This window comes from Mytilus californianus, unplaced genomic scaffold (genome assembly GCF_021869535.1).
Source record: "Mytilus californianus isolate M0D057914Y unplaced genomic scaffold, xbMytCali1.0.p SCAF_1, whole genome shotgun sequence".
NCBI classification, from domain to species: Eukaryota; Metazoa; Mollusca; class Bivalvia; order Mytilida; family Mytilidae; genus Mytilus; species Mytilus californianus.
Genome location: NW_026262581.1, coordinates 116,222,835 through 116,234,262, shown reverse-complemented (window position 1 = coordinate 116,234,262; position 11,428 = coordinate 116,222,835). Strand labels below are relative to the sequence as shown.

Here is an 11,428-nt window from a genome sequence, read left to right as displayed (position 1 = left end):
TGACGTATTTCACACTTCCGGTCATATTTGACGTTTCGCTGGACCACGAAAACCGGCCTGGGTTGGCACTGTGCAAACCTAAACAAGTAAAGTGGAAATGAATATTTGACGACAAAAATGATGTAATTTGTAGATTCTATTAAATTAACAAAGTGTTACTATAGTGTAGCATAACCATTGTAATCCTGAAAAAAATGGTTGTAAACAAAAAATGAACCAAACTCTGTACCTCACTTCTCTCTGTATGAGCTTCTTTATAAGGAACACCAAGGATAAATCCAAGTAAAACATTTATATCCTTATACACGGTAAAGTTTTTTTCACTCCGTAAAGGGTCAAATCAAGTTAATATATACACTTTCTAATACACGCACAGAATACGATATATATATATGAAATAAACTTAAAATCGTGAATGTCACATATATATGAAATAAACTTAAAATTGTGAATGTAACTGTTGTCACCAGTGTAACTATTCTCATGTAGCAGTTACAAATTCTGACACATTGATTTTAAGACACATTTCTGGACATACATGGGAGTGTGTATCTAATTATAAATATTTGGGTATCCAGTTTACATACCTGTCAACTGACGAGTATCCTGCGGGTCACACCTGAGAATTTCACCCCATACCCGGGATTTTTTAAATACCAGACGGGTAGTTAAATAACCTGGGTATTAGAAAAAAGACCCATTTTCACCCGGATTCTTGAGCCTTTAGACTGATTTCATAGTGATTTTCCTTTGAAATACAGGCAAATTCGTAATTCTTCCTGGACAGGAAGTTCAACTATCTGTGTTAACTGTCAAATTAAGTTACCCATTAAGTGCATGGCTTTACTTGACAGCTTTGGTGTCAAACACACTGTTAACACCAATTACCTTAGCTTAAGGTCATAGATAATTTGTCTATTTCAAAGTTGTTTGACAATAAATTTGAGTTACTTCCACTTTTTTGTCACCTTTCACAATATACTCCTTAGTTTTAGGATATTTTTTTGTAAAAAGATTAAATCTAAACAAATTGAATGCAAATACATATCAGAATATTTATAATTAACATGATTAACTTTCTTTTATTTTTTCTACCTTAGAACAATTAAAAGGTTTGAGTTAGGGTTAGGGTTAGGGACAGGGTTTGGGTTAGGGTCAGGGTTTGAGTTAGGGTTAGGGTTTGGGTTAGGGTTAGGGTTAGGGTTTGGGTTAAACTAATTTTTTTTATCTCTACTGCCTTTAAATACTTTTAATAATTTTATTATATTCCAATATCAACAATCTTTGAGGAGGTGTACATTATGATACATACTGGGGATAAAAAACTAAAAAAAAAAAAAAATCAAGTAGCTTGAGATTTGATAGAAAACTATGAATGAAACAAGCAGAGGGGGTATGGCTTGGCTAGAAATAACAATGTGTAACACATTTTGAATATTTCAATGGCTTGTTATGCAATGAAAAAATTAAATAAAAGTTTTAAATTATTTTCAGTTAGTACTTCACCATGTGAACATATTTTAGAAACTGTTCGATTCAAAATATAAAGAAATGTCCCCTAAATACTTAAATTCAGTTGGAAAAAAGTTCGTATGCATTATGACCTGAGATTTCTTCTTCAATGCAGGTCATGACCTGCATTTTCATTTTCATAGGTTGACAGGTATGAGTTTAATGCATCATGTTTTTTTTCATTTGCTCAGAATGATTGGTATCATAGAGCTTTAAAGGCGTAATTCAAACTATGTAATGATTTTGAAGTGTATAATCCTACTATTAAAAATGCAATTCATGTGTTCGAATATACAATAAAGCCCATACTTTTATATGGGTGTGAAATTTGGAGATATTTTAATCCCTTTACTGCATGTTTAAGAAAAGGAACCATATCGGTGGATACAATTTACTCTAGTAGGATATTTTGTGAAAAACTTCATATTACATTCTGGCAGCATATTTTGGGTGTTCATAGAAAAAGTACAAATTTTGCAGTTTTGGCTGAATTAGGACGTTTTCCACTGCATTATGACATAGTTAAACATGTTTTAGGACATTAGCATCGTTTAGAAAACATAGGTTCCTCATTTCCCTTGATAAAAGCTGCATATGATTGTTCTAAAAAGCTATTTGAAACTAAAAAGCTTTCTTGGTATGGATCAATTAATGTTTTAAAAGAAAAAAAATTCTGGTAAAGAAAAGCATATACAATGTACCAGCAATATATTCAACATTTAAATTGCACTGTGGTCAGATTGTTAAGGGGTACTATACTGCCTTGTGGAAAAAAAACTAGCTAGATATACATAAAGATGGTAAACTACGGACTTATGTAACATTCAAGTTTGATTTTGGTTTTGATAATATGATTTTTTGAGCAAAGGAAATGTATTACTAAAATTAGAATATCTGCTCACAAATTGCAAATTGAATCTGGCAGATACCAGGGTACTCTTCGACAAAACCAAATTTGTCTCAGGTGCACCTCAAGTGAGGTTGAAGATGAAGTTCATTTTATATTTAAATGTGACACTCATTTATATATAAGAAGAGAGGAATTGATGCAAAGTATATTAAAATCATGTCCAAACTTCACATACTTAGATACTAACAAAAATATTTGGATTAAGAATAATGAAGATCCCACTTTCCTATTTGCATTTTATAAATGAAAGATACATGTACTAATAATTAAAGGAAAACATAATCTGCAATGACTAACTCTCATTTGAATCTTTGATATGAGTTTGGATACTCTGTTAAGCCTGCACTGAGCATAAGAAGAATTGTATATTCTGTGGCATCGTCCCTTGATGGTCATTGCTGGCTAGACACAGAATCTATTATCTAAAAATTTTTTTTTTTTTTTATTAAATATTTAGGAATTAGACTCATCTGCATTCAGTACAAGTAGGCATTTCCTTTTAAGCATCAACTCTTGGTGCTTACTGCAGATTAGTCATAATATCCTTTATCAATGTTATTTGCAGTATACCTCATCATTAAATGTGTGGGTATTTTCTGTGTTGTTTTTTTATTTTTTTATATATAGGGATTTCTCCATAAGACACAAGCTACTTAAGCCATCTGTTTATTTAATGGTCAAAATACACTTGCCTGGTGCACTTGAGTCAATGTGAACATAATATTAATTGAATTATAATATGTTGTTGTTATAATAATATTTGTGTGTGTGTCTCTTTTTTTTTTTTGCATGTGTATTGTCTTGATTGCATTGCCTATATATGTTATTGTTTATAATGATATAGTTTATGTGCTATATGCCCTCCTCTGCCCTAATTTGGCGAGTAAAAAATTCTATTCTATAAGGACTTAGCTGCAGAACCATAGCCCTAACTCTTAGGCCCTTATGATATTTTTTGACCATTTCCCGCCCATATTAATTTGCTGACCATAAATTGTCGAATAATACCAAATGGTCCGCAAATTGGCAAAAAATACCATATGGTATGCAAATTGTCAAAAAATATCATAAAAACCTAGTTAGAGCAACAGTTCCGCAGCTAATATGGACTTTACCAAGACTTTTTTGATATTTTGTTAAAATGTGAATTTGTTTTGCACTTTGAACATTTTGTTTGGTAGTCAATTCCATTGCGGATCCAGTCTTCGAAACTACATATGTACTACATTACTGGGAGTAACACCTCTTTACTAGCACCTGTATGAATTATTGTCTGATATATATATTAAAAACTGTTTATTGATTGATTGATTGTTGGTTGCTGAACGTCCAGTGGCAAATATTTCATGCATGTTCAGGACGAGAACAAGTTAACAATAAAAACAATAGGTAGGTCCTGTAATAGCGGCCGTCCGGGATGAAGGTCGGGGAAATTTGGAATGCCACGGGAAAATGAGGGTATATTGGATAAGGACAGAAATTTAGCTTTGCAACAGGCCACCTACAGACCCCTCAAAGAGTTGTTGCAAGGGTTCTTAACGTGCAAAGAACGTGGCACTCTCTTTACACGAGGCATCAGATTTAACATCCCCATTCTGACTGGATGTGACTGCGAACTTGTACATCCTGCACAGCCAAATGGACGCCCCACTTTAGCGAGGATTTTACTGCCGGTCGGAGAAAGACCAATGGTGACCATATTTCTATTCCCCAGTCACCCTTGGGGGGTAAAAAATGTTTAGCTAGGAATAATCTTGATAGTGGTGCTTCCTTCATCAAACATTTATGTTATAAATAAAGCATATTTTTAGGTTTTTCTTGTTGTATACTATAACACACCAAAGGGTGTCAGGATTCATCAAATGAAAGACTGGCCATAGGGAGGTCTTTCTTTGGGCAATCCTGACACCAAAAGGTATGTTATTTGACAAGAAAAACCTTAAAATATGCTTTATCTGACTTATATATCGTCAAAAATGTTATTTTCTGCAAATATTTTTAGGAATTATATCCTATTTTACCGATCACATTGAAGTTGGATATTCTTTTCTTAAGCGTTTAGGTATAAACACTCACTACGGCTCATTTTTAATGTGAAATAAAACTCACTAATTAATCTAGATATAAACATTAGAAATCTATGTCCAGTTACAACATAAATGTTACAGTAATTGCATGAAGTAAGAAGCAAATGAATTGTAAGATGATGAAAAAAACAAGTTGCTTTGTAAGTAATTTATCATATAAGCTATATAAAGGGGGTTCTATATTTTTTCACTTGTTTCACAACATTTTTATCACGGAAAAGCAGATTATTTTTTCAACAATTTTTTTACTAACTTTTCAAAATAATTGTTTTCTCCCTTATACCTGGCAATACAATTTTTTTCTTAAAAAATTGAGAATCAGGATCAAATATTATAAACCCCTTATTTTAAAGAATGCGGCTGTTCCCTTATCTAAAATTGGATTATTTTGTCATTTAATAGAGTAAATGGTATTTATTTCAGCCTATTATGCTAAACGGAAGAAAGGATTGTTTCTGACTAAACTTTTAAAAAATGTTCAAGATAGAAAATTGTACAGTAAAACCCCAATTGGCAACAGCACATGAATTAAATGATTATGACTAAGTAATCTGTAGTTTGCATTCTAATCATGGTAAATAATGTCCAGACACAGGTTATTATTTTATGCCTTGAAGCACATTTAAATGAAACTTGGTATCATCTAGGTTGTTTCTTCAAAAGAATGACCTGTCGTTCTGAAAGGAAATAACTCTATATAGGTATATAAATAGCAATAATTGTGATGTTGATTCTTATATATTACCACCAAAGTTATTTAGGTAAAGGGAGGTCTGATAGAGATAAAGGATCTTCATTGAAAACTTTCTGCTCCTTTTTTGAAGTTTTTTTTTTTTTTTAAGTGTTTGTTTTTGCATTCTCTCCTAGCAATGAAGCAGTTTTTAATTATTCATGGTATAATGTTTTCCTAGCACTGATATCAAATAAAAATCTTTATTTTAGAAAGAAAACAATGCTGCACAAGTAGATTAGAGGGACAATAACTCCTATAACATATTTTTCAAGCACTAATATTATAAAAAAATCTTAATTTTAGAAACATGTTGATACATTAACATACATGTACACTGGGTCAATATGATGTCTACAGCTGTGTGTGCTGTCAATTTCAAATTTCGACAGCTGTGTGTGCTATCAATTTCAAATTTCTACAGCTGTGTGTGCTGTCAATATAAAAACTTGATAATTTTTCACATGATTAATTCTGGATTGATAAGTTCTGCATTATTCCAGAATCCAAACATTTTATTTCACTAGTATTTTTATACGACCGCAAAAAAATTTTTGTGGTCGTATATTGGTATGACGTTGGCGTCGTCGTCGTCTGGCGTCGTCCGGCGTCGTCCGAAGACACATTGGTTTTCGCACTCTAACTTTAGTTTAAGTGAATGGATCTCTATGAAATTTTACCCCAAGGTTCAATACCACAAAAGGAAGGTTGGGATTGATTTTGGGGGTTATGGTACCAACAGTAAAGGAATTAGGGGCCAAAAAGGGGCCAAAAATATGCATTTTTGTAACTTCCAGACATAACTTGTGTGTTAGTGTATGGATCTCTCTGACATTGTACCACAAGGTTCCATATCACAAAAGGAATGCTGGGATTGATTTTGGGGGTAATTGCCTCAAAATTTTAGGAATTAGGGGCCAAAAAAGGGGCAAAAAACAAGCATTTTTCTAGTTTCATGACAATAACTTGTGTGTAAGTGTATGGATCTTTCTGAAATTGTACTACTAGGTTCCATATCACAAAGGGAAAGCTGGAATTGAGTTTGGGGGTAATTGCCGAAACGTTTAGGAATTGGGGGCCAAAAAGGGGCCAAAAATAAGCATTTTTCTAGTTTCCAGACAATAACTTGTGTTCAAGTGTATGGATCTCTCTGAAATTGTACTGCAACGTACCATACCACAAAGGGAATGCTGGGATTGATGATGGGGGTAATTGCCTCAATATTTTAGGAATTAGGGGCCAAAAAGGGGCAAAAAACAAGCATTTTTCTAGTTTCAGGACAATAACTTGTGTGTAAGTGTATCGATCTTTCTGAAATTGTACTACAAGGTTCCATATCACAAAGGGAAAGCTGGGTTTGAGTTTGGGGGTAATTGCCCTAAATGTTTAGGAATTTGGGGCCAAAAAGGGGCCAAAAAACACATTTTCCTAGTTTCCAGACAATAACTTGTGTTCAAGTGTATGGATCTCTCTGAAATTGTACTGCAAGGTACCATACCACTAAGGGAAGGCTGGGATTAAGTTTGGGGGTGATGAATCATAAGGGGGTTCAAAAAATTGGGAGGGGGGATTTTTTTTTTTTCCTTTTTTTTCTTTTTTTCCTTTTTTTTTTCTTTTAAAATTTTCCATTTTAAGTTGGTTATTTCTGATTTATATTTAAAAGCAAATAATAATGATATGGTAGGAGATACACACCAAACAGGATGTGTAAATTATTATATAATAAGTATTGTGCAATAGCAAGAAATTTTCAATTGCACAGTATTGCACAATAGCAAGAAATCTTCAATTGCACAGTATTGCGCAATAGCAAGAAATCTTCAATTGCACAGTATTGCGCAATAGCAAGAAATATCAAATAGCACAATATTGCACAATAGCAAGAAATTGTCAATTGTACAGTATTGCACAATAGCAAGAAATATTTAATTGCACAGTATTGTGCAAAAGAAGATACTTCGTATAAATTGCTTATTTCTTGACCAATTTCAATGGGGTTTTATTCTTGAATTTTTGGGGTTCTTTAATATGCTGAATCTAACCGTGTATTTAGTTTTTGGATTTTGGGTCCCGTTTTTAAAGTAGTCCACATTGAGGTCCAAAGGGTCCAAAATTAAACTTTGTTTGATTTCATCAGAAATTGAATTATTGGGGTTCTTTGATATGCCGAATCTAAACGTGTATTTAGATTCTTAATTTTTGGTTCCGTTTTCAAATTGGTCTACATTAATGTCCAAAGGGTCCAAAATTAAACTTAGTTTGATTTTAACAAAAATTGAATTCTTAGGGTTCTTTGATATGCTGAATCTAAACATGTATTTAGATTTTTGATTATGGGCCCAGTTTTCAAGTTGGTCCAAATCGGGGTCCAAAATTAAACTTTGTTTGATTTCAACAAAAATTGAATATATGGGGTTCTTTGATATGCTGAATCTAACCATGTATTTAGATTTTTGATTTTTGGGCCCCGTTATCAACTTTGTCCACATTGAGGTCAAAAGGGTCCAAAATTAAACTTTGTTTGATTTCATCAAAAATTGAATTCTTGCATTGGGGTTCTTTGATATGCTGAATCTAACCATGTATTTAGATTTTGGATATTGGACCATAATAGGTGAATGTCCAATTTAAAATTTTTAAGTTCTTAGACCACATTCATTCTATGTCAGAAACCTATGCTGTGTCAAATATTTAATCACAATCCAAATGCAAAGCTGTATCAAGCTTGAATGTTGTATCCATACTTGCCCCAACTGTTCAGGGTTCGACCTCTGCGGTCGTATCAAGCTGCGCCCTGCGGAGCATTTTATCAAATATATGATGATGTAATCATGTTATTCCTTTTGAACATCTCAACTCTGTATAAATCCTTTTGCACTTCATTATATATATCATCTGTTTTCCACTGATGTGTAAAGAGAGTTTTCATCAGAATACAAGACTGTTACACACTTTTATATATTTATGGGATGGTCATCTGTAAATTATGAATAACACAAATAAGAGTATGGCACTTTGTGGAACATCAAACTTTACATTTTTTCACTCAAAATTATTATTACCTGAAGCCCGGGGGGGGGAGGGTTACTTCCTATATTTTTTGTGGTACGAGTGTGCCACAAAACAGGGTCGCTTTTTCATGCCCTGCTGGTTAGAACAGGGTCACTTTTTCATGCCCTGCTGGTGAGAAGAGGGTCTTTTTTAAACAAAGTATTTGCCTAGAACTGGATCACTTATTTAAATGTTTAAGATACAGTCTAGAACCTGGGTCTAGAGCAGCAACTATTTTATATTTTCTTGAGCGTGTCTAGAACAGGGTATGTTTTTCAATATTTCTGTTTAATACAGGGTATATTTTTCAATGTTTTCTGGTTAGAACAGGGTCTGATTTGGTAAGTGCTGTCGGCACAGTTATACCCGAAAGGATAGTCAGTAATCCCCCCCCCCCTCCCGGGCCTGAAGCGTTCTTTTACTTATGTATGTTTTGAAAAAAACTTACAACAGTTTCACTGAATCTGTTATAAACAAAAAATGTCTACCAGTTTAAAAAAAAAAGCAATATTCAATTTGCTATAATTCTCAAGTATCATCATTCATATGTTAATATGATATAGTCTGAAAACTGATTTTGTTAGATGTATAAGATTACCCCAGGGTCAATTTTCTGCCATGGTAATGAAAAACATATGTTAGAAACGTTTTTTTAACCATTTTCCTTAGCTATTATTTTGACCCCTACCATGGAAAATCCCATCCCCCCCCCCCCCCCCCCCCCCCCCCCCCCCCCCCCCCTTTCCACTATCTGACTATAGACTTCAGATTTTTTTCAGATCATCATACTTATTCAAACTACTTTTTAATGTCGAGCCTGCGACTTCTTTCACAGAAAGCTGGACATAAGAACAGTGCGGCGGCACCATTGTCCTTGACTTCATTTTCATGGTTCAGTGACTACTTGAAAAAAAAGTTAACATTTTTTGTAATGTTAATTTCTCTCTTATTATGAGTAATAGGATAACTATCTTTGGTATGTGCGTACCTTGCAAGGTCCTCATGCCTGTCAGACAGTTTTCACTTGACCTCAACCTCATTTCATGGATCAGTGAACAAGGTAAAGTTTTCATGGTCAAATCCATATCTCAGATACTATAAGCAATAGGTCTACTATATTTGGTGTATGTAATGATTGTAAGGTGAACATATCTAACTGGCAGGTGTCATCTGACCTTAACCTCATTTTCATGGTTCAGTGTTTATAGTTTAGTTTTTGTGTTTTGGTCTGTTTTTCTAATACTGTATGCAATGGGTCAACTATATTTGATGTATGGAAATATTTTACGATGTACATGTCAGTCTGGCAGGTTTTATTTGACCTCATTTTCACAGTTCATTGCTCAATGTTAAGTTTTGGTCAATAAAGAGTTTCCATGGTTTGGTCTGTTTCTTTTATATACTACCGAAATTTACCCAAAAGAACTTACTTTAACTAAATCTAACATAAACTGCAGCAGTTGTCCTATTCTAGATTTGGACATTTCAATTTCTAAAGGGAAACTCCATACTAAAATTTACTACCAAAGAGACGATTTTTCATTCCCTATTGTTAATTTTCCTTTTTTAGACGGCGATGTGCCTTTGGCTCCATCATATGGTGTTTATATATCCCAACTCGTTCGGTATGCCCGTGTGTGTAGTGATGTCATAGATTTTAACAAACGTAATCAATGCATCACTGGTAAATTATTAAGTCAGGGATTTCGTTACCATAAATTACTTAAAACTTTTACTAAATTCTTTCATAGATACAAAGATTTAATTAGTAAATTTGGCTGTACCCGTAGAAAACTTATTAAAAATGGTATTTCACATCCTAAATTTTACGGTAATATTGTACTTAAAGCGCGGAAATCACTATGTGATCCGTGTAAACTCATCGAACCTTTAAACAAACTTATTAGTAAGGGTTATCGTACCAATGTTTTAATTAGATCTCTGAATATAGTTTACATTGGCACTAATATCGATTTTGTCATTAGCAAATTAAAACATAACTAAATTTGTATTTTCTTTTCAAACGGGATGTATAGAGACACACACACATTCATTTTTATCTATAAAGTCACTCCTAACTATCCTACCATCTGTCGATACATTTATTTTTGGCATTGCACAAGTCATGTCTTCTTTGACTGTTCATGACGTTAAAATACTAAATCCCTGGGATGTGTTTTAGTTGATTTCAGTCTCTGATTCATGATTTTTTATTATTAATTGTTTTGGCTTTTAACTAGCTGTCAGTAACTGCGAGTACTCTCAAATCGTACTTTCTTGTTAATTTGACCTGTTGATACTAGTTGTAATGCTTTTTTGTTATTTAATGTTAACATGGATCTTGTCTATAAACCAGCTTTGATTATTTGGAATTACTACAAATTTTCACTTCTTCGTACTATGAACATCAAAATTATTTCATTTCTCCTTAAATAATGTTCTTGCACCTGTACAGGAAATTTTATCTAGCACTAATTGTATAGTTTTATTGTTGATATTCACCCCATATGTACCAAGTGTTAGATGAGTTTTATTGATATTAAAGAAATTTCTTGGTATTCCTAAACAGAAGATTTTATACACACAGAAGAAGAAGTATACTAATAACAACAAAATTATTTTCATTTACCTGTGTATAATATGACGCAGGTTTTTTCAAAAGTGATGATTTTCTAAATATTGTTTAACATCTCACAGTGGTATCATACTTTAACTTTGTTTCAACCTGTTTATTTGATTTGATTTGATTTTTGGTGTTTTAACGCTACTTTTAAGCACCGCTTTTGGGCTATTTCGTGGCGGCCAGTTTTTATTGGTGGAGGAAGCCGGAGTGCCCGGAGAAAACCACAGACCTTCGATAGGAAAATTGACAGTCCTAGTCAATTAAGATTGGAGTCGAGTGCACCCGCACGAGCGGGGTTCGAACTCACAACCTCAGTGTTGACTGGCTAGTGATTACAGTAGTAACTACTTAGACCACTCGGCCACCGAGGCCCCCACCTGTTTATTTACTTTTGACCTTAGTTATTTATCCTTTATAATTTTTATTAACTATGTATTTGCATTCAGGTATCACAGATCAAAGTTATTCGTTCATTGTGTGTTAATTTACGTTTTTTGATTGAGTTAAGCCTTCCA

General features: G+C 33.4%; 1 protein-coding gene across 1 annotated transcript in view; it reads left to right on the top strand.

The window, feature by feature from the left end:
* The first annotated feature begins 8 nt into the window (after positions 1 to 8).
* The window catches only part of LOC127731710 (adenosine 3'-phospho 5'-phosphosulfate transporter 2-like), a 29,787-nt gene continuing 18,367 nt past the window's right edge, over positions 9 to 11,428 (top strand). The window contains exon 1 of the mRNA XM_052240528.1: positions 9 to 122. Within this exon, the coding sequence (XP_052096488.1) occupies positions 118 to 122 (5 nt within the window). The 5' untranslated portion in view covers positions 9 to 117. The remainder of the gene's footprint in view (positions 123 to 11,428) is intronic.